At 21.1% G+C, this 24,544-nt stretch overlaps 4 protein-coding genes and 1 pseudogene across 4 annotated transcripts, besides 1 other annotated feature; 4 read left to right on the top strand and 1 right to left on the bottom strand.

The window, feature by feature from the left end:
- Positions 1 to 1,170: 1,170 nt before the first annotated feature.
- On the bottom strand, positions 1,171 to 3,437 carry PmUG01_14086300 (annotated as a pseudogene).
- Positions 1,171 to 3,437: a sequence feature (conserved Plasmodium protein, unknown function, pseudogene).
- A 5,812-nt stretch (positions 3,438 to 9,249) lies between these two features.
- On the top strand, positions 9,250 to 10,204 carry PmUG01_14086200 (tryptophan-rich protein; the record flags this gene model as incomplete). The annotated part of the gene is made up of 2 exons (XM_029008462.1): positions 9,250 to 9,318; positions 9,455 to 10,204. The coding sequence occupies 2 exons, from the start codon at positions 9,250 to 9,252 to the stop codon at positions 10,202 to 10,204; spliced, it is 819 nt and encodes a 272-aa protein (XP_028864750.1).
- Positions 10,205 to 14,286: 4,082 nt separating this feature from the next.
- On the top strand, positions 14,287 to 15,499 carry PmUG01_14086100 (Plasmodium exported protein, unknown function; the record flags this gene model as incomplete). The annotated part of the gene is made up of 2 exons (XM_029008461.1): positions 14,287 to 14,373; positions 14,507 to 15,499. The coding sequence occupies 2 exons, from the start codon at positions 14,287 to 14,289 to the stop codon at positions 15,497 to 15,499; spliced, it is 1,080 nt and encodes a 359-aa protein (XP_028864749.1).
- Positions 15,500 to 19,110: 3,611 nt separating this feature from the next.
- Positions 19,111 to 20,265, top strand: PmUG01_14086000 (tryptophan-rich protein; the record flags this gene model as incomplete). Its single annotated transcript, XM_029008460.1, has 2 exons — positions 19,111 to 19,239; positions 19,468 to 20,265. 2 exons carry the CDS (start codon positions 19,111 to 19,113, stop codon positions 20,263 to 20,265), a joined length of 927 nt encoding a protein of 308 aa, XP_028864748.1.
- A 2,401-nt stretch (positions 20,266 to 22,666) lies between these two features.
- On the top strand, positions 22,667 to 24,122 carry PmUG01_14085900 (Plasmodium exported protein, unknown function; the record flags this gene model as incomplete). The annotated part of the gene is made up of 2 exons (XM_029008459.1): positions 22,667 to 22,750; positions 22,908 to 24,122. 2 exons carry the CDS (start codon positions 22,667 to 22,669, stop codon positions 24,120 to 24,122), a joined length of 1,299 nt encoding a protein of 432 aa, XP_028864747.1.
- Between the last annotated feature and the right edge of the window lie 422 nt (positions 24,123 to 24,544).

Genomic DNA, 24,544 nt, shown 5'->3' with positions numbered 1-24,544 from the left:
AACCCTAAAACCTGAACCCTAAACCCTAAACCTGAACCCTAAACCCTAAACCCTAAACCCTCCTAAACCCTGAACCCTAAACCCTAAACCCTAAACCCTGAAACCCTAAACCCTGAACCCTGCCCTAAACCCTAAACCCTGAACCCTAAACCCTGAACCCTAAACCCTGAACCCTAAACCTTAAACCCTGAACCCTAAACCTAAACCCTGACCCTAAACCCTGAACCCTAAACCTAAACCCTGAACCCTGAACCCTGAACCCTAACCCTAAACCCTGAACCCCAAACCTAACCCTAAACCCTGAACCCTGAACCCTAAACCCTGAACCCTAAACCCAAACCTGAACCCTAAACCCTGAACCCTAAACCCTGAACCCTAAACCCTAAACCCTAAAAACCCTGAACCCTGAACCCTAAACCCTAAACCCTAAACCCTGAACCCTGAACCCTAAACCCTAAACCCTGAACCCTAAACCTAAACCCTGAAACCCTAAACCCGAACCCTGAACCCTAAACCCTGAACCCTAAACCTAAACCCTAAACCCTGAAACCTGAACCCTGAACCCTGAAACCTAAACCCTAAACCCTGAACCCTGAACCCTGAACCCTGAACCCAAACCCTAAACCCTAAACCCTAAACCCTGAACCCTAACCCTAAAGTTATACTAGAAAAATTAAAACATAAAAAAAAAGTACTAAAAAAAAATGATTTAAAAATAAATATTAAACAAAAACAAATACAAAAATAAAAGAATATTTTTGTTCAATATTGAAAATACCAAAAAAAAATAGATAATAAATTTGTTTTCCTTTTTTTTGAATTTATTTTTACATAACATAAAAATTATAATATAAAAAATATAACAAATATATTTCATTTTTTTATCATATTTATATATGATAAGACAATATATACATAATCAAATATTTTTAAAAAAGGATAAGTTCTCATAAATTTCAGTGTAAATAACAATTTTTATCTCTATATATGCTACACTAATTTTTTGAGGATAACCAAGAATACTATTATATAATCTTACTTTTGTATAAAGTGCCAAAAATTATTTTCTTATAATATACATGCATGTAACTCTTAAATAAAAATGTACGTACATATATAAATATATCACCACCTTTTTTATTAAAAATTAAACAGAATATACTAATTCTGTTATTTATTCTTATATTTTGTCCTACAATTCTTTGCTTTACCGTTTAAATAACCTATCCACCTATTATCTATATCTTTGCCCAATTCAATCCAAACATCTCTAGTATCTCTTATTATTTGAACAAATGTGGTACTTTTAATACGTCCTTTTTTAAGATATAAATATAATTTATTAAATGATGATTTTTCTTTTTCTTTTAGTTCATATATCATATCATCATAGACTTTCATCCACTGTTTATTTTTATAATCATCATTTATACCAGAAGATTTAGTTAATTTTTCCCAAAACATCATAGCACGTACCATCTTATCAAAGAATTTTTTTCTTTCACTAATGTTAAGATGTGTAAATATATTAAACATAGCTGTACTATCTATCGAAGTACCTAAACTCAATATTAATTCTTCCAATTTATCTTCTGAAATATTTTTTTGTTCTGACTTATTATCTGTACATTTATTAAAAAAACTTGATTTCTCGTTATCATCTGAATAATTTCCATCATCCTCATCATCACCATCATCACCATCAGAAGAAAATGAAGAAGATTTTTTATCTACATTATTACATCTTTTATCTGTTCCTTCCTCACGATGTTGCTCTTTTTGATTACTATTTTCATCCAAGTTATTTTCAGTATTATTATCATTCTGATTATTATTTTCATCTATGTTACAATCATCATAACTACTATTTTGATTATTAGTTACATCCCCGTTACTTTCATAATTACCATTTTGGTTATTGTATGTATTCCACATATCCCCAGTTATCTTTTCATTTTCGCTATTACCTTTATCCTCCATATTACCAAAAGTAACTTCATTTTTATTATTATTCGTATCGCTGCTATTGCCAAAAGTGTTTTCATTTTCATTATTATTTGTATCATTGATATTGCCTGAAAATCCATTATTTTCGCTATTATCTGTATCCTTAATATTGTTAGAAAGATTTTCATTTTTGTCATTTGATGTATCCCTTTTATGCTGAGAAAACATTTCATTTTGTTTATTATTTGTATTATTATTACTACAGTTAGAAGAAAAATTTCCATTTTGGTTATTAAGTCCAACGTACTTATTATAAGTGCCAGCATAATTTCCATTTTGGTTATTATAATTGCCAGAAATTTTTCCATTTTGGTTATTATAAGTGCCAGCATAATTTCCATTTTGGCTATTATAATTGCCAGAAATTTTCCATTTTGGTTATATAATTGCCAGCATAATTTCCATTTTGGTTATTATAATTGCCAGCATAATTTCCATTTTGGTTAATATAATTGCCAGAAATTTTTCCATTTTGGTTATTATAAGTGCCAGCATAATTTCCATTTTGGCTATTATAATTACCAGCATAATTTCCATTTTGGTTATTATAATTGCCAGAAATTTTTCCATTTTGGTTATTATAAGTGCCAGCATAATTTCCATTTTGGCTATTATAATTGCCAGAAATTTTTCCATTTTGGTTATAATTGCCAGCATAATTTCCATTTTGGTTATTATAATTGCCAGAATAATTTCCATTCTGGTTATTATAATTGCCAGAATAATTTCCATTCTGGTTATTATAATTGCCAGAATAATTTCCATTTTGGTTATTATAATTGCCAGAATAATTTCCATTTTGGTAATTATATGTATTGTTACTACCACCATAAAAATTATTATTATTATTATTACTACTTACACCGCGTTCGTCATTTGTAACAAAAAATTTTTCATATAAATCATTCATTTCTTGGATATGTTTATTATTACAATTATCTTTAGTTACTTTTGTTAAATTACCATATTCTAAACAATTTTCACTCTTATATCTTATAACATTTTCTTTTTTATTTTTTAAAACGGGTTCACCTAAAATCCTTGAATATCTATTTCTATATTGTAATTCTGTAACTATAGCACCTTCATAATTACACATGTACTGCAAACATATTTAAAAATATAGTTTAAAAAAAATAGTTTTGTTTTCGTTATAATTTAACTGACAAAAAAAAAAATTAATATTAAAGGAAACGAATACGTTCATGTAATAATAAAATTATATATAATCTTACTTGTAATAGCAAATAAAGCAATGAAAGAATAAGGATATTCATATATCTTGAAAATTCATATTTTCTAATGCCATTTTTACTAATTTTAACATCTACCCCTTTTAAAAGGTTTGCAGAATAATGGTTATAATTTTCCTCATTAGCTAGTAAGGATTTTCTAGATGAAATATGAATTTGAGAGCTCCAATATTCCATATTAAATTCATATATTTAAATATATACATATAACATATATATATATATTAATTATAAAAGTAAAATTTAAATGTTCTTATTTATGAGAATGACATTATATAAAACAAAATATTTATTTGTTTGTATAATTTTTTAATTTTATTATTCTATACTTCCTAATTATTACATTCAAATTATTTATCACTCCTTAATTAGATCATTCAAAAATATGTATGTTGCACCGTTTTATATTATTTTAAATAAACTAAAATATAAATCCAGCTTTCTCTTTAAGAACATTTTCTGGTAATAATTTATAATTGAGGTTGGTCATAAATCCGTATATCAAAATAAAAACATAATCATTAAATATATATGATGTAAAGTCAATTTTTCTTACTTCCTTTTAATAATTCATATGGCTAAATGAAAATTAATATTTCTTATGACTAAATTCTTGGATTTTATTAAAAACAATATATAATATTTTTAAATAGCACATTAAATATAACCAATTTTTAAAAAAACAATTTCCGTTTTCCTTTATTTAAGATCTACCTATAGTTGATGTAGTTTTAATGGACATTTATTTATAAAAAAATATATATTATTCATTTATTTAAAAAGGAAAAATATATAAAAAAAAGCCATAACTTAATAAAAAAAAAAAATAAAAATTGTGTGCAAAAATTTTTATTGTAATTTTATATATCTATATAAACATAGAAAACTTACGATAACTTTTCTAAAAAATTTAAAACATGCTTATTATAACTATCAGGTATTATACATGCAGCCCAATGATTTATTTCGATTATAAAGGTTGGTTATATTTGTATTTTTTATCTATACTTCTTCAATCATTTTTTCGCTTCAATTTATTTTTCCTTTTCATTCTCATACTATATATTTTATATGTAATAACTTCTTACTTTCTATATAATAAAAAATAAAAAAATTATTATATGTCGAACTTTAGATATTTTTCCAACCATTTTGTTAATTATTTAATTATTTTAAAATTATCGTTCTTAAATTAACAGAAATTATATATTGTTAAACCACATTATTTAAAAATAGAAACAAAATAATTATCAATATAAAATATAACATTTGGTCGTTAACTAAAAAAAACATATTATATATATTATTTTGAACTTAATTGAATTTTTTTTTATTTTATATAAGGAACGTCATAATTTAAGTTTATATATAGAATTTCTTTTAGATTTTTTTTTTTTTTATAATTCAATAATTGATTCTAGTATTTTTATATTATTTTTTTTACAATTTTTAATTATTTTTATATTTAAAAATAAATTTTTGAATTACTATAAAAAAATTATTAACATGTGAATTATTACTGTTTTAAGATCAATAAATAAAATACTAGCCAAATTTTTTATTTAGAATAATATAGATATAATGGAAAGTCCTTAAGTAAATATAACACAAAAGAAAAAAACATTTTTTTCGTTTTTATTAAAATATGTTTATCCATACTATTAATTTCATCTCGAAACTGTTCATATTCGGTATGGCAAAAAAAAAAATATAATAATAAAAATATATTATATTTTTTACTTATTTTTGTTACCTTATATTTTATAAATATATCATTAATCCCTATATAAATATAATCCATATGATAATTATATTATTTTCATAATAATTTATAGGGGCCATATGATAAAACTTCTGATAAAAAACTTAGCCTTAAAACATTAGACTTAAGAACTGTAAGATCATTAAGATAATCAAATGAAACTAATCCAACACATAATAACGACATTCCAGAAAATGCTAATAATGATCCCTAGCATGTAACGGATGACCTAGAAAATGAATAAGTTGATAATGTAAATAACCCGGAAAATAAAGATAATGCATGAGAAATTCCACAAATGGAAGAAATTGAAGAAGACTTAGGAAGTCTAGAAGATATATTAAAAGAATAAGAAGTAGATTATAAAAAATTAAAATACATAGCAATTACTAAAAAAGAAGACCATTTAAGACATTTAGAAAAATTTGTAGTTAAGGACGAATATACGGAAGCATTGCAAGATTTAGCTATTTCATTTTTAAAAGAACTCTTAAAAACTCAAGATCCAGAACAAAGATTAAAAATAAAAGCAAAAAACAAAAAAGATACAGATAATCTAGTAAAACAGTAAAAAAAAATCAAAAGACGTAGATAGGTACCCAAAAAACTTAAGTGTATACAGGTTAATACGAATAAAACCAATATTACCAACATTCCGTCATGTGGACATTATATTATATAAAATTATAATAAGTATATATTTTGCAATTTTTTTCAGTTACTAATGCAATTATTTTACCTTTTTTAAACTGGTGCACATCAATAAATGTGAGAATTCATATGAAAAAGAATGCAAGAGTTATACATTACAAGATTTTATTTTCCTATAAAGAAAATTAATTTCAAATATTAGTTATTGAAGGATTTATCCAATACAATAGTACAAAATAAAAATATAAAGGTATAAATATTTAAATGCTTTTTTTATATGAAATATATATTAATGAACAAAAGGAATATAATGAATACTTAAGCTTATTATGTAATTTTAGATTTTTTTTTCTACATTTCTTTATTTATTTATCTATCATTTCTTTATATTTTTTACATTTTTTTTGTTTTATTTTACATTTTTTTTGTTTTATTTTACATTTTTTTTGTTTTATTTTACATTTTTTTTTTGTTTTATTTCACATTTTTTTTGTTTTTTTTTTACTTAAGCATTTTGGTTTTTACGTAATGTTGATTTTTTTGTATAAATACTTGTATTTTTTGTTTATTATTACATATGCATAAAAATCTATTTTATGTAAATATCATAAAGATTATATAAATTATATAAAATAGATATCATTTTAATTTTTTTATATATGTGGGTGTAATATTATATGTATATAAAAATTTACTAAAATGAACTGAGATCACAATTGTGTTTAATTAATCATATATTGTATAATTTCTTGATATAGTATGTTTTATTTTCGTATGTTATGGGTAAATTACTTATTGTACTTTTAAAAAATTTTTGTAGCTCTTATTTAATTTAATTATATAATGTATTAATAATTATTTTATTATTTGTCACCACTTAAACATATGTTGAAATTTTTCAATATATTTAAATATATAAAAATATTGGTATAACATTATGATATTTAAAATTTTTTTAATTATAAATTTGTGAATATATTATGAAACACATTACTAACTATTAAAACATTTGGTGCATATTTGTTAATTTTTCTAATAATAACGTTTTTGTAGTTTCAAGAAAAACTAATATTAATCGAAAGGACAACTCTAATGAACAAGTAAATTACTATATTCTTGGCTTCATGCCTAAAAATAATAATTAATTTAAATATAATAAATGAAATAATGTAAAACAAGCACATTTTACTTTTATTTTTCTATATTTGCAAAACAGTTAACCCTCGTAAATTATCAATATAGCACTGAAATTATATACTAATAAAAATAATATAAAAATATTTCATTATGTTTTTTTTTTCTAAATATTAAAAAAAGCTAAAAAAATAACTGTATATATACATATATATATAAGTGTTATTAAGAATTAATCTAAAATAAAATAACCTTAAATATTTTATTTTTATACACACAATTTAGAACATATATTGGTATACGTGTTATTTTTTGTTACGTATAAATTTTATTCCCATATGGATAACATTTTGGGCCTATTGAAAAAAATTGTTTTTATTTAGTAATTATTCATAATTTCAAATTCTTATTTCTTTATATAATATTAAAATAATAAAGCAAAAGGGAATTTATAATGATTATAAAAAAATTTTAAAGTAGCTATTCTTCCTTTTGCGAGCTACATATAAAATTATAATAATGAATGAATAAACGAATTAATCAAAATATATATATAATTTTTCTAAATAGCGTTATAAAATTACTCTTAATTATATATCACGTAAAAAATTTCAAAATAGAAATGCACTTTTTTATATATTTACTTTAGACATTAAATATCTGTAATTATAATAATGGATTATTTTTATGAGTAATTACAATTATAAAAATAATGAATATACAATGCATTTCAGAGTTATGTAGTAATGCACATTTAGCCCTAACATTATTTGGCAACTGACATATTCAAATAAAGAAAAAAATAGTTACAAGTAATATTTAATATATATAATATTTCAATTATAACTCATATAAATATATATATGTACATAATATTAAAATTATATTATATTACAAAATCAATTGTACCCAGAAAAACTGCCCTTTAAAAACAGCTAAAGTTACAAAGGTTACAAATATAAAAACTTGATATTTATCATAAAATACAGTTTTCCATTAATGAATATGTTACAAAATTTTGTTCTTTAAATTTTATTAAACTTTATGTATATAACACATAAAATACATTACTAAATCCATTTATAAACATGGCAGGTTTATTAAACGTTTTTTTATTATATAATATTATTAAAAAAAAAAAAAAAAAAGGAATGAAATTTTTTATAATAGAAAAAACAATTTATGCACAAAAAATTCTATAAATTGGTACAGGATGAATACATATAATAAAAATATAAATACTAATTTAAAATTCTTATACTCAATAAAAATAAAAGTGCTACATATATACACATTTCCATAATAAAATTAAGAATTAATAAAGATAATCCTTTGGTATATCATACTTTAGAGCGTCCTACTAATTCCTCTTTTTCTTTTTTCAAATTTATCATTTTTTAACATTTTTCCCTAAATATTTCTTTAATTATTTTATGAAAATTAAAACGAACTTTTTTAATATTTGTTTTTCACAGTATATTTTATTGTTCTTATATTTCTTATAACCAAAATATATTAATACACAAAGTTATAAAAGGATTTTATTATTTATCATGGTAATAAAAAAAATAAATAAATAATGAAAATTCTTTAGATAAAAATTCTTAAAGGGGGCATATAAATTTAAAATTCCACAACTTCCTTAAAATAACAATTTTCTTAAGATTCATATTATTAATTTCAATAATTTGAAGTAGAAACAATCCCTAAAAAATCATTACAATATCCATTCTGAACAAGCATTGACAACTAGTAATTTATATCTGAACCTATTTTATTATTTCTACATCTTTTTAAAAACAATTAAAAAGCGTTTATTTATAAAAGTAAAAAAAAAAAAAAAAAATTTATAATCTTTCATGCAATGGACTTCAAAGGAAAATGCACGTTTTTCAATAAAAAACAAAATAAAAAATACTTTACTAAAGAAACAAACATCACACACACCCATATAGTGTTCTTACGAATCTAATATAAAAAAAAAAGATAATGCTCTATATATAACAAATTATGTACACCATGTAATTGTATACATTGATAAATGTTCATTATATATTATTATATTTTTTGATCTATAAAATAATTTTCAAAGAAAAAACGAAACTCTAAAAAAAATGGGATTAATTAATAATTCGTATTTGTTCACTTTTTTTTTAAAACTTTTTTAGTTGGTTTATATACAGAAATAATAAAATTAAATTTTTTTTAATTGTATTGTATATCATATTAATTTATTTATTTATCTATTTATTTTTTTTTTTTTTTTTTTTCTTTATGGAATTTATTCTAAAAGTTATTTTTTTCTTTTTTTCAATTAAAATTTACAAATAAATTTATATATATATTTATATATCCTAAGAAAAATTAATTTATGAAATATAAAAATATATAAAAAGTAATATCTATAATACTATTATAAAATAGTAATTGAGCTATTATAAAATGGTTTCTTCTATTACTGTTGCCTTATTTACTTTATCGTCCGTTCTTATTTTAAGCAATATTACTCCAGTATAATAGAAATTACGTATAAGTTAACATGCTTAAATATCTTCTTAACTGTGCATAACATTATAAATTACTATATATTACATGAAATTGTGTTTTCAAAAATGTATTTTAATAATATATTTTAAATTTTGTTTAGTCTCTTCAGCATGAAAAGAGTTTCAATGAACGCAGACCGTTGGATGGATCAGAATTAGATGAAGAAGCAGGAGTACCAAAAGAGTGGAATGACGAGTGGAATAATTGGAAAATAGGCTTGGAAGATGACTACAAGAATTTTATTATATCTTTACAAAAAGGAAAAGAATCTTGGATGCAACATAAATCAAACGAATGGAATGAATGGATTAAAATGGTGCAAAACAAATGGAAAGATATTTGCGAAAATATTAATAAAATATATAAATCACCTATTTATAAAAAATCCTTAACATGGAATGAAAATTTCTGGAATAAATGGATTCATACCGAATGGAAACAAGATATGGGTAAGGATTGGCAAATTTGGATTAATGATGTTGAAATAAATATGAGAGAGTTAATAGATGATAGATGGAACCACTGGCAAAAGTACCAAAAATTTTTATGGTTAATGAGAAACTGGACAGATGAAGAATGTGAATGTGTGAATAATATGGAAAATAAAAAAACTTCAGATTCAGAAAAAACAGAAGAGTTCATATATAAAGGGAATAATAAATTTTATTGGAAAAATAAAAAATGGGAAAATTGGGTACAAAGTAAAGAAAATTTTATTACAAAGATTAAGTACCATAATTGGTTACAATGGAAACAAGAAAAATACTCCATATTTAATAAATATCGAGATAATCTTATTGAAAAATTGGCTAATGAAAAACAGTTGTCTGTCTTTGTCACCGATGGATAGTATATATTTTAAAAAGAAAAATCATACGTAAATATTTTATCAAATAAAACAAATAATGCATTTATACTATATTTTTCTATAATTTAATTGGCAAATTTTATGGCAACCAATAACACATATAGAACGAGAAATTACTGTGATATTATGATAAAAAAAAAAAGATAAGAATATATAAAATAGGAAAAATAAATATAAGGGTTTTCATTATTTGTTAATTTATACGATGAACTTTTGCCTTTAAATTTCGGTAATCCGTTATGGTAGTAGACGCATACATGGTTAATATATATTATGTATACAAAAATTTTGCGTAATATGAGCATTAAATAATACACCTAAAATAAAAAGCGCATTATAATTTTCTTACATTGCATGGTACATTCAGAAGTTACTCATAACAAACTATTTCTTTAAAAAATGAAAGGTAATGGTATATGTGAATAACATCATATTATATTTTAGGGAATTATCATAATATTAATGCACATAGAAATACGTTTAGATGAGAATAATATATTTATAGGTACGAAAAGTATATTAAGTATTCATAATCATTTTATAATTTAAAATGAATTCTCAAAGATCAACAGAAGAACAATCCATTTTATAAACAATTATGTAGTTTTAGATAAAGAAAGATGAAAACAATATTAATCAGTTGGTTTGTGTTTAATTATTCTGTATTTATCATTTTTCTAAGTACTAGCATAATATTCATATTGTTTGTTCTTTTTTGGAATTTTATTAATTTATGTTATGTTATATAATTCTTTCTTCAGTTTTCTCAAGATTGAGTTACTGTAGTTTTTATATAAATCTTAAGTAAAGGATTAATAATACATTATTCAAATTTATTTTATATTCATCTGAATTAATTAGATTTTTATATTTCCAACTTAAATTTAAACATTGAAGTTAATATTTAACTCATACATATCTCTTATCCATTGTAAAAAGATGTACAACCTAAAAAAAAAAAAAAAATTAAACCTAATAGAGAAAAACGAGTAAATTTTTTTTTTATATATATTTATATTTTTATTCTTATTACGAATTATATCTATTTATACGATTTTATTCTTAGAGGATATATTGACAAATATTTTTAACAAAAATCTTATCTAAATCAACATAAACCTCATTACCTTAATCGTTATTAAAATGAAGTTATTTTCCCCCCTTTATGGGTTCAAATGAAGGTATATTTTATGATTATTCTTGTAATTTATATTGGTTAATAAAATAATTAATTGTTTATATAATTAAAATGTACGATGTATTATACTACTAATAGATTCATATTAGATAAATAAACTATTAAAGAACATTAATCGTTTTTTTTTTATACTTAATAAAAAGAAACATAATTTTTTTTTTTTCCCCATGAGAAGAAAAATAAATAACTTTACGAGAAATGTGCTTTCCTGTATGACTAATGTATAACAGGTAAATATGCTTATTAGATTATATTAAAATTCTTTTTTCCTTTTAGTAATTTTTATTCATATAATTAATAAAACACATTTTATGTTATATTAGTACTTAGAGCTATGCAATATATAACAATTCATAAATTATTATTTCAATTCAATTTTATATTTTTTAAATTTTTTAAAATTCATTTTAAACGTTAGATCAGTTATTTTGTATGTTACGAGTCTCTATTGATTTATTTAAAATTCTTTTCTTTATTAGGTATTGCAAAAAAGAGGAAAAGAAATAATATTTCATGGGATACAATATAGTACAATACACTACCAATAGAAGTTGTTTTGCTTTTAAAATAGACATAACCAAGGAAATCAGAAAAGGCTAAGATATCTATTTGTGATTATATACTTTTTAGAAAAAATAAATTAGATACATATTTTAAATGACTTATAATCTTACAAAATAATATAAGCAAATTCATAGATTACTTTAACAGTGAGATATATTTGTTATATACTTGTGATAGTTCTCAAACCCTAATTTTAAAGCAATATTTTCCCATATAATTTACTAGTTTTATTTAATAATATCGATTAGGAAAAAAGGTTAATATACATATCCCCCTATTGAAAAATAGTGTATTTATGATGTTTTTCTGCAAACACATATATGAAACTTAAATATTTGCTTAAATTTTATAAGACCGATTATCACGAATATGAGTTGCAACATGATTTAAATATGTGTGCAATTCAAAAGAAAAAAAAAATTTATATAGAATAAGATAAAAAAAATATGTGTGCTTATAAAATCTTAAATAATATATTTTTTAAAAAAGAATAATCTAAAATTATTACACATGTCATATTTTCCTTGTTCAAAAAATAATACATTAAATGTGCATTTTTGCCACAGGTATATTTAATTTTATTTTTTTCCATTAACTATAATGTTGATTAAGAAATGTATTTATTTTACACTTTATTTATACTACTAATCATAATTGAAATTTTTTAATCTTATATATTTTTATCTTAATAATTTTTATCGAAATGGTTTTTATTTTTTTTTATATTTTTTCAATATTTATAATTTTTATTCAGAATTAAAAAAATCTTTTCATATTAGCATAATTGGGTATGGTGCATAATTAAGGATGAAAACCTGAGCTATATGTAAAAAATTTTGTTCATTTGCAATTAGATTTCATATAAATATTATTATACTATATAAATTTTTATGATTTTGCACGACTGTTAAAAAAGTTTTATATAATTAACTCCATTTATAAGCAAGTATTAAATTAATTTTAATAATAATTAATTCGAAAATTATAATATAATATAATATAATATAAAGTTGTCTGAAAAAATGTTTTAATATTTTTAACCATTTTAATTACATTTATTTATATGTAGAGTAATCTCATTTTATAATCTTTTCTCAATTTTACTTTTTACATTTATATATAAATTTATAATTGCCTATTATTCTTTGCATTATTTTATTATTCCATTATTCATCATCTATTACAAATGTAAAATTTCCCTTATCATATCTGCTATTATATTATTAATTTTTTTTTTTTTCCTTATATATATAATATATATGCATTTATGCTTTTTTTTTTTTGACAACAATATTTATAATAATAATTACCAAAACAATGAATCTTTAATTTTTAAGTAATACTCAATTATATCATTTTATATATGATTAACACTTGAAAAATATCCTACACATTCCCAAGAGAACTATATAATTTGTAAAAAAAATATTAGAAATGTAGTAGTAACTTTAATTTTACATATTTAAAATTCTTAAGAAGCAAAATTAAATAAAAATTTTCTTTTTATGTTTTATGTGTAATTATATATCAATCATTTTAGTTTTAAATGCTATGCTGCATTAATATTTTATAATTTGCGTATATCAAACAAAAGTTTTCTAAAAATTATTCCTCTTTTAATAACTTTTTTTTTGTTATTTTCTTTTTTATTTTTCCTAATAATTAATTTAAAAATTTACTATATAAAAATGATTAAAAAATGAAGTAAATCATCCTTTTTTAAAATATATACATTAAATTCCAGTAAGTTCATTTTATTGTATTATGGTTATGTCTGATAATATATATATAAAAAGTATATATTTTATTTATATATATTACATATATATACATAAATAAATATATATATATTTTTTTTTTTTTTATCTAAATTTTACACAATTTTACTATGGATTTGGACACACATAGTATTTCCTAAATAATTTTATGTGTGTATATTTTTTTTTTATTCAGAAATTAACTATTTTAAAACTTTCAAAAAATCTCAAATACTATTGTATAGATAAATGTATATTTTTAATGATTACTAAATTCTATTTAAATAAAAGTGTTCTAAATTAATCGTATTTCTTGTAAAAACTATATTTTTAAATATATTTTTTTTTTTTAATATCATTAATTGTGTAATTAACTTAAATTAAGTTTAAAAAGAGCCTTCGAAGTTCTTTGCAATATCAGGAAAATAAAAAATATTAATATCATATTATATCTCAACCTTTATTAAATATTGTAGAAAAAATATTAATACATGTAAAAATTTTAATATTACTAATAATTTAACAGAACTTTGAAGAAAGGCAATATGATTATAAGAGCAAACATATATTTATTTTTTTTTAAAATTTTTACTTTTACCAATTTTATATGGTCTCGTCAATATTCTAAAAAGGTAACATGATAAATTAAAGTTCAGAATTTTATTTGTATATATCTAATCATTTTAACATTTTTCCTTTGAAAATTTTGTTTATGTTAGAAATGAAGATATTTTTTAAACAATAAATACGTATTTTAATTTTTAGTCAACTTCCATAGGTAAATTGTGTAATAAGAGAAACAGTAGATTATTAAAGAATAATGTACGCTTAGAACCACAGCAAAATTACACATCATTAAAATACAAATTAACGAAAATATTAGAAGAGGATGATGGCATATTATCAAAACGATTAAAAGAGTTAATGAGTAGCGAACCTTTTCAAAGTCAGTTACATGCTCTGTTACGTGATGACAATATTCAAAGACGATTTTATGTACCAGTGAATGATTCAAATGCTGAAAAGAGGTCTAATAGAGGAAATTACTGTAATCTGTTTGAAAAACAGTTTAATGAAGGAAGTAAATATGTTAATGGTTTCGAACAAAAACAAAATTATAAAAAGCGAGCACAGGAAAATAATTTGAAAAGAGTACCAAATGTATTTAGGAATGATGATAATTCTGTAAAGAGATATGGTTCATTAAAAGATGAATATATCCCTGAAATTATATCCGATGAATTAAATCATGAATATGATAAGGAAAATTTATTTTCTTCATTAAAATCTTATTCGTACTCGGATGATCCAAAAAATATATTAAGATACAGTACTCATAATAAGAAGAAATATATAGGATTTATAAGATATATAATAAAGAAGTTAATGAAATATTTAAAAAAGTCAGATGCATTGTATGAAACAGAATTAATAAATATAATGTCATATTATAACAATCAACAAGGAAGGAACGTACGAAAAAAGAAACGTAGTTTAACAAGAAAAATTAAGGATTTCTTAACAGTTTTATCTCCGATATTAGTATTTGCTGTAACTTTAGTATTGTGTTATATGTATAATTCAAATACAGGTATTATTGTATCATCCATATTCCTTATTGCATCTGTATTATATGTTTGGTATAAATATAAGAAATGTAAACGCCTTTGCAAATTATACGGAGAATTTAATGTAAAACGTCTTTTAAAAGCTGATGAGAGACGTAGAATAATGTTACCGTATATATCACCAAATTAAGAGACATAATCTGAACATCATTAAAATTATATAAATTTCAAAGTAAAGCTATATATATATATATATATATATGCATGTAATGTACTTTAGATTTATGAATCGTATACTGTTTCAAAGTTTTATCTAAAGTTATTTTCATCTGATTTCATATTTACATTGGTATTATTAAATCCACATATGTTTGATGCTTTTTATTTACATTAATAACTTGGTATAACTTTTATGGTAAAATATACCTTTTTAAAGAATTTTTTTTTTCCTTTTTTATGGTATATTGTATTTATTTTTTTATGTATAATATTATGCAATCTACTAATTATTATATTCATGTATTTTTTAATTGATTTGTGGAATGTGCAATTGGAAACATTGCATTTAAGTTGACATTTTTCTTTTTAAAAAGTACATTTTGCTATATTTGTATCTTACTTTTCTGAAGGCTTTTCAATTATTAATTAAAGTATAATATTAATTTTTGTTTAAAGAATTGTAATTTAGTATAATCATCATTTAGCGTAAGTATACTTATTTAACTTTTTTTTTTTTTTAGTTCCATCATGTTCTGACGTTTTCTAAAATTATATTATTCTCCATTTTTTCACTTTTCAAAAAATAAAAATAAAATTTCTTTTTTTCATTTTTTTTTTTTGTTATCATTAATATTATGTTGTTCATAGCCAACACTTAAATAACTTCATTCATTATATTTCTCCAAAAGAAAAAATAGAAACTTTAATGTCAACTTTTTTTCGTAGTATAATTTTCCATCATTGTTTCTTTTAAACTGAAGTATTAAAATATGAATTTAGTTTCAAAAACAGTTATTTTTAAAGATGTTACTTTAACTTTAATTTGGTAATATCTTTCATTTTAATAAGATTATTTAATTATTTTAGGAGGGTGTAGCCTTAAAGGTTAGTATATATTTAGTATAAAATATCTCTGTCTAATATTATTATATATCAAATTAATTTAAAATAGTATTATAATTTTATTATATAGTATTCAAATGATTTACATTTATCCTCCATATGGAATTCCTTTTCTATTTTTAAATAATTCCAAAAAAGTCTAACATTATATATGCTATAATCTTATATTTTCACTTCTATATAAAGTCACTAGATTTTTTATTAAAATTTAGTTCATATCGCAATAGGAATGTATAATAAAAATTTTTTTATGCATCACCTAAATTCGTATTTAATCATAATTTTGTTTTACCTATTATGTTATAATATTGAAATCATTAACGTTTTATATTTTGTTCTATTAGTTATGTTGTTTAATATTAATATTAATAATTATGTAACACGCGAAAGTAACATTTAAAAAGCAGTGTTAGAAATTTATTTCTGTAGTGCGAACTACTAAAACTCTTTCTTACCAAATTGTAATTTAATTCAAAATAAAAGTTAAAACGAACTTCAAAAATTTTATATGTTGTCAAATAAAAAGTCCTAATACATATTTATTTAAAATTAAATATATTTCATGTTCACAATAACTTAACATTAATAAATGATAGATTATTGCAATGATTGCATTTTAACAACAATCACTGTGAAATTAAGTGTAATATACTGCAATATAACTCAATATCATACAATAGTGTAAAATACAATATAATTTAAATATTTATCCTTTTATTTTTTTTCCTTTAACGTTTTTTCCTCAAGTGCAATAAACATCTCAAATATTATAATATAATTCTATATTACTCATAAGTAAAGCATTTCATATATCTTTTTATATTAATAATTTTTATTTCAATAATTACATTATTCCTATTATATATTTTTATATTTATAATTGCAACTAAAATATAACAGCACTAAATTTCATTACTTTTATAAGAAATTATTCAACAACACAGTGATTATTAAGTATCACAATTACTATATAAAATTACATATTTCACAATATTAAAAAAAGAATAATAATGTGATCTCTTTGTGCGGTAATATATTATTAATAAAATGTTATATTCAATGCTTACAACTATTAAGATGACGATTTAATATTTAACTTTTTTTTTCCTTGTAATTTAAAAATTCTTCTTTTTCAAAATTTAAGTTATATAGCTATTTTATTTTTTTTTTTTTATTATTTTTCTTTTGTGTACTTTTTTCACCCGATTTTTCATAAATAGTAATAATATTAATTTCTATTATTCCTTTTATGTAATTTATGCATATGTATAAGAATAACGCTAAAAAAAATTGTCATATGTTACATTCCGTTGTGAAAATAAATTTAAATTTGCTTAATAAAACAAACCTTATAATAAAATAGAACACAATACAAAATAATTACCCTTTTTTAAAGTGTATAATTTTAAAAATTAAATATAAATACCTAATTAATATTGTAAAAATTAGAAAAAACTGTTCTAACAACTTTCATCATATTTTCTTTCTAACATGTTGACAAAATGAAGCAAAAATGGTGTTCAACATCAACGTTTTCTATTATTATCAACTTCATTATTTTTCATTTTTATTTTTCAAAATCATCAAATAATATTTTAGGAGAAATTATAATGAAATGAAAATAAAAACAAAAATGTTTGTCAAATTAAACAAAATATAGATACTTATAAAAAAATAAAATGTCCCTTTTAATACGAACAAAACATTGAAGCCTCTTAGGATTATATAATAACCTTGATTTTATATTCAATAAAAATACCAAATCAATAATATATATATAAAAAGAAAAGATACATGTATTTCATATATAAAAAGCGATAATATTTAATAATTGCTTTCTTAAGTATTTTTAGCTCCTTTCCGATTTTTGTTTTCAATAAATATATTTTAAAAAGTATAATATATGATTTATTTTTTATATTATATGTTTTTTTCGATTTTACAGTTACCACTTTAAATAGTTAACTAAATGTTTCATGAAACTGTTATTCAACCCTAAAATAACAATAATTTTAGGCAAAGAAAATACCTCATACTATAAATAATATATCATCTTATATGAATATATATATTTTTAAATATAATTTAATATGAAATATTTGCTAGGAAAAAAAAACATACAATCAATATTATTCTTTGTGTCCAAATTTGAATCCATTAATAATTTTAATTCTTATATATATTTAACTATAAGACTATTTTTTATTCTTTTTATAACGAAGTTCAAAAAAAAAAACATTTCTTATATAAATAGTTACAAATAATTTTAAAGATAAGCATAATAGTAAAAATACCATATGAATGATAAATTAAATTTCTAAATGTTCAAAATCCAATTTTAATAAAATGATTGCAGAACAAACAAAATTTCAATAGTTTGTTGTAATGTCTCTTGTATGCATAGTTTAATTGTTGTATAAAATCTTTAAATATATAATTAAGAATATAATAATTGAAATTAAATTTTTTTACTGTTATATTTTTTTTTTTTTTTATAACTTATTTTTATGTAATACCATTTTTTTAATTTATTATTTTTTCATTACAAAATGACACCAGAAATTAAGAAATAGTTAAGAATATAAATAGAACATTCCTATTATACTAAATTTTACTATTATTGAATAATTCTTTTTTTTATTCTAACATTTATTCTTTTTTTTAACAAAAACATAAAAAATGGAGCTTAGTGGTAGTGAGGTGGAATTAGGTAATGAAGTTGTATCGCCTTCATTTTTTAGTAAATTTCCTAGATTTAACTGTAACATTTTATCAAATTATATGGATACAAACTCTTTGTCTCCATATGTATATGTTACCGTATTTACAATAATTGCTATTGCCCTTTATATGAAATTCAATACGCAGGTAAAAAAAAGATAAAAAAAAAAAAATATTATATAAAGTACAAATTATTATGTATAAATTTATTTTTACTTTTTTATTTAATTCTTTTTTAAGAATATAAATTAATAATATGGAAAAAGTAATTATTTGTAAAAATAAATATACTTACTAATTTTTTAATCCTTTTAGAAATCAGAAAACCAAATAAAATTAGAAAAGGAACAAAGAAGAAAACTGAAAAAAATAACTGTTGAGCAAGGACTTCTTGAAAAATCAGAAGAACTTAAGAAACATGCGTGGCGTAATTGGATGACGAAATTAGAGATAGATTGGCAATATTTCAATTCATATCTAGAAACTGAAAAAAAATGCTGGATTGAAGAAAGAGAAAGTGAATGGCAAGAATGGTTAAATTCTATGGAAAATAAATGGATGCATTATAACGAAAATATGGATAATGAATATGAGCAAAATATTTTAAATGAATTGCCAACATGGGATGAAAGTACATGGGAGACATGGATTAAGACAGAAGGAAAGAAATGTATGTTAATGGATTTGAATAAATGGATGCACGAAAAGCAAGTCATTTGGAAAGAATGGATCATAAAACAATGGAGAGAATGGAAAAAAGACAAAATATTAACTTGGTTATTGAAAGACTGGAGACGTGATGAATTTGAATATTGGGAAAAACTCAAATATATAGAAATACCAAATCCGTTAAATGAAAGAATCAAAAAAAATCAACACAAATGGGAAAAAAGGGTATCCATGGAAAAAGCACAATGGAATAGTTGGGTTCGTAGTAAAGAAGGTTTATACTATAATGAATGCAAAAAATGGAAAAAGCTGAAAGAAGACAAACAGAATTCTTTTAACGAATGGGTAGAAGTTTTTATTAATAAATGGATTAATAAAAAACAATGGAATGTATGGAATGAAGAGCGGAAAAATGTAGTTCCCAAAGAAGAATGCACCAATTAAAAAAAATAATCTTTAATTCTAAATTACTATTAGTATGTTTCCCTACTTAAGTTGCCGAAGTATTATTCATTTATCGAAGAATAAGGAAGAGCACGATGTATATGCATAAACGTAAAAGTACAAACACACTGAAATATTTTGAAATTTTCATCTTCAAAGAATTATATTTTTGAGAACATTTATTATTTTATATTATAAATATGATAGATTTAAGATAATAATGGATAAATGGAAAAAACCCTGAAAACTTAAAATTATTGAGAGCACAAAAATTGAAATATATATTACTTAAATTATTAAAACCTATATGTTTAAATAATATTTCTCACATTCTTTTTATAACAGGGTATATGCATTAAATGTATTTGTATTTAAGTAGAGTTTGCATTACATGTGCTTTTTTTACATAAGTATTTTTTCCCTTGTTGAAAAAGTGACATTGCTTTTTATTATATTTAGTTTTATATTAACAAATATATATTAAAAATAATATTTCCATAACGCTTATTCATTAGAAAATTGTTTTTTATTTTCAGAGTACTCTATATTTTTATACATAGATATTTATAAAACTTGTTTTCTATTAAATATAAGATATATAAATATTAATTTTCCTTTCCTACAATTCAAAAATATTAAGGCGAAGTATTACCCTAAAAACCATTTTAATTATAAAAAATAAAAATAACCTTAATTTTTAACTTTATAACAGTAATTTTGAAAGTTTAACTGTTTTATTATATGTATATAAACAGCAAATTTTATCGTAACAATTTCATTTGTCTACATAATATAAATTCTAAAAAAAAATTTTATTAAATCATTAACTTAAAATCATTTCATTTTATCGTTAATTATTTGTATCTCCCATTTTTTTCTAATTATAAGAATTTATCGCGTACCATTGTTAATTAACCCTTGAATGGTATTAATGCAGTTTATACTTTATATCATTTTAAAATAAATAAATGTAAAAAATCAATTAATCATTTTTGTTACATAAAATTTTTTCTGCTTTGAACTACTATTATTATTATTACATTAATAATTTAGTTTAATTTTTTCTTCTATGTTGTCATGGCATATAATACATTTATCTATTCTCCATTCTTTCGTATTTACATAAAAAAATTTATTTCCTTATCCATAACGCTTTTTCTTATGTTTTAATAAATTCTTCAGTTCTTTTTCAGTTAAAAAAAAAAAAAAAAAATTTTTGTATTTTTTATCAGTGTTCCATATTCAAAAGATATATTTTCCATATTAATCTATTATAAAATTTTAACTGAAAATAATGCTGATGACTATTAAAAATGCACATGCACACTCATTTTAAATTTTCACGTAATTTTACTTCTAATTCTCATATTCACTTATATATATGTACATATATTTACTGATTATTCAATTATTGCGAATTCACATATGAAGTAATTAAAATAAATTTTATTCGTTATTATTATGTTCACATAAATATATGTGCACATTTTTTTTTTTCTTTTTTTTTTTTTTGTATTTGAAATTTCCATTATTGTAGTAAGTTCCACTGTAAAGAGGTAAAACTGTGCACTGTAAAAATATTTAATTTGAGAATTTTTACATCATAGTTTAAGAATAATAGAACTTTGTACATTCTATAATAGACCCCTTTATAATCAAAGTTGAGTACAAAAAAATCAAAAAACATTTTTCCACCTCTTATAAAGCATAAAAGTGAGCAATTAATTATATCACCTTATTTTTTTTATTCAGCACTTTCCCCTAAAGAAATATGCGTGGGAGTTATGTAATAATGTGTTAATGTTCTAATTATTCACATATATTACATATCTAATTACTTAACCTTTCATTTTGTCCTTTACTAAAATTAAAGTTAATAAAACATATATATTAGATAAAAAACTTTTTTAAAAAGAAAATATGGATCATCACTGGTTTAAAACATTATTTTTTTTCTCATATTACATTTTACTTAAATTTGCCCCTTTTTATACTTTCATCAACTAACGTTATTCAGCACATGATATATATATGTATATATTTTTTTTTTTTTTACTAGTAAAATTATTACGAAAATTCTGAATTTAAAATTAATATGCAACATTAAAAATATGTCGACTACTTATCAATCTATAATCGTCTGAATAATTTTAATTCATATTATTTTTATATCAGTATTTTTACGAAAATATTGTTTTGAGTATAATTTTTCTTTATGCATACATTTATTTATATCTTAATTTCAATTAATTTACACATTTAAAATGATTGAAGTTTTAAAAAAGTAGAAAACGTTAAACGAATAATATCAACTTATTTCTCATTGTGTATTACTGAACTTATGATAATCTAACTGTTTTAATATTATTACATAATTGCCTTCTTAAATATGATGTATCTCATGAGGAAAAACCATAACTGTTTCTTTTTTATAAATGTTCTAACGTTGACCCTTTTAATATGGATATGTAGAGATAATGATGAAGTAAAACAGTGTAACTGCATTTAAACATTACAAAATAGTTCTGTTCTTTTTTTTTTTTTTTTTGGTTAATATATAATTTACTTTTATAAGGAAAATTTTCTTATTATTTAAATAAATTCCCACACATAAATATTTGAATACGTTCTTTATTTTTTAGTATAACTATTGTAAACTTTTGGATAGCATACACAACATAAATAACTCACTCTACATAAGAGCTAACCGATCACTATGTCTAGCAGATGTATATGCTCAACAAGATTATAAACCTTTGAAATTAGGTTTCCAAAAATACTTTAAAGAATCTCAGCATATTTATGAACAGCCATCTGATGGAAGACAGTTTGATGATATTTTTGAGGATAAACTTGAATTATTAAAAAAGTATTATAGTATTCAAAATAAACCTTATTTAATGAAACATGATAATAATTTAGAAAATAGGTGTAAAAAAGAAAAATATGACGATGAATTTGAAAAACAATCTAAAGGATTAAAGCATAATAATAATTCTGAAAAAACACACTCGCCATTAGAAGATTTTTGGAATTTTGAAAAACGAGACGATCCATTAAGAGTTCATGACATTTCTAAAAAACAGTACAATATATCAGAAGATTATGATACTGTAAAGAAAATATATGATGCATTACAGGAATATAACAAATTTGAAGAACAAGACAATTCATTTTATTCACATAATGATATTGACAACATGTATGATAAATTAAAATATGATGAAACAGCTCAAAAATTATTTAATGTTTTAAAAGCTGACTATAATTTTGAAAATTCACTTGATAAATTAAATTATGATGATATTACTAAAACAATAAATAATTTATTAAAGTATGATAATTCTAATCAAAAATCAAGAAATAACTTAAAATATAATGATAATAATAGTAATACAGATTATGAAAAAATATTAAAAGGAAAAAAACTTAACTTGAAGAAATATAAATTTCGTAATATATCTTTTTTATCCAAGATATACAGACTTTTAAAAAGAATAGATGCAATATATGAAACAGAAATATTAAAATCATTGGAACTTAATTCTTACAGTCAATACAAGCTTATTGGACGTAGAAAAAAAAATAATAAATTAAGACGAATTATCAAGAATATTAAAATTTTATCTCCAGTTATATCAATGGTTCCCATTGTAGGAATATTTTTAGCTCTTAAATTAAGTGCTGCTGCTATTGCGTTTTATGTCATGAGTTTTTTTGTAATAATATATTTCCTCTATAAATATAGAAAATGCATCCGTTGGAGGAAAATTTCCCGATCGTGTGAAAAGGATCAAGCATTTATTAAACACCATAATATAGAAAAAAATCCTGCAAAACCTATAAATTTCTTGTAAGAATTATAATGTACAAAAAATTTTTATGTATTAAAGAGTACTATATATATATGTACATTCCCACAATGTGTATATATATAGTCGGTGACACTGGAGTTATGTAATTTTGCTTTAAAAATATTCCCATAATGTAAATTTAAATTTTCAGCTATATAAAAGTGCCATTTATATTTTTATTATTTATTTAAAATATTATATTTTCATAATAATTTTAAGAAAATGTAAATTTCAAAATTTTTTTTTTTTTTTTGTGTGGGTTCATAATTTTATAAGAACCACAAATATTTATTTATATAAAATTATTTATTAAAAAATAATTCATTATCTTACACTGATAAAAACACTTTAAAAATTTTAAGTATTTTTGTAAGTATAAGAAAATATAATTTATCCACAATACAAACACTATTTTTACTTAAATA

The sequence above is a fragment of the Plasmodium malariae genome (assembly GCF_900090045.1).
Source record: "Plasmodium malariae genome assembly, chromosome: 14".
In the NCBI taxonomy this organism is placed as follows: Eukaryota; Apicomplexa; class Aconoidasida; order Haemosporida; family Plasmodiidae; genus Plasmodium; species Plasmodium malariae.
The sequence above is the reverse complement of the archived record's forward strand: the minus strand, read 5'-3'. Positions and strand labels throughout refer to the sequence as shown.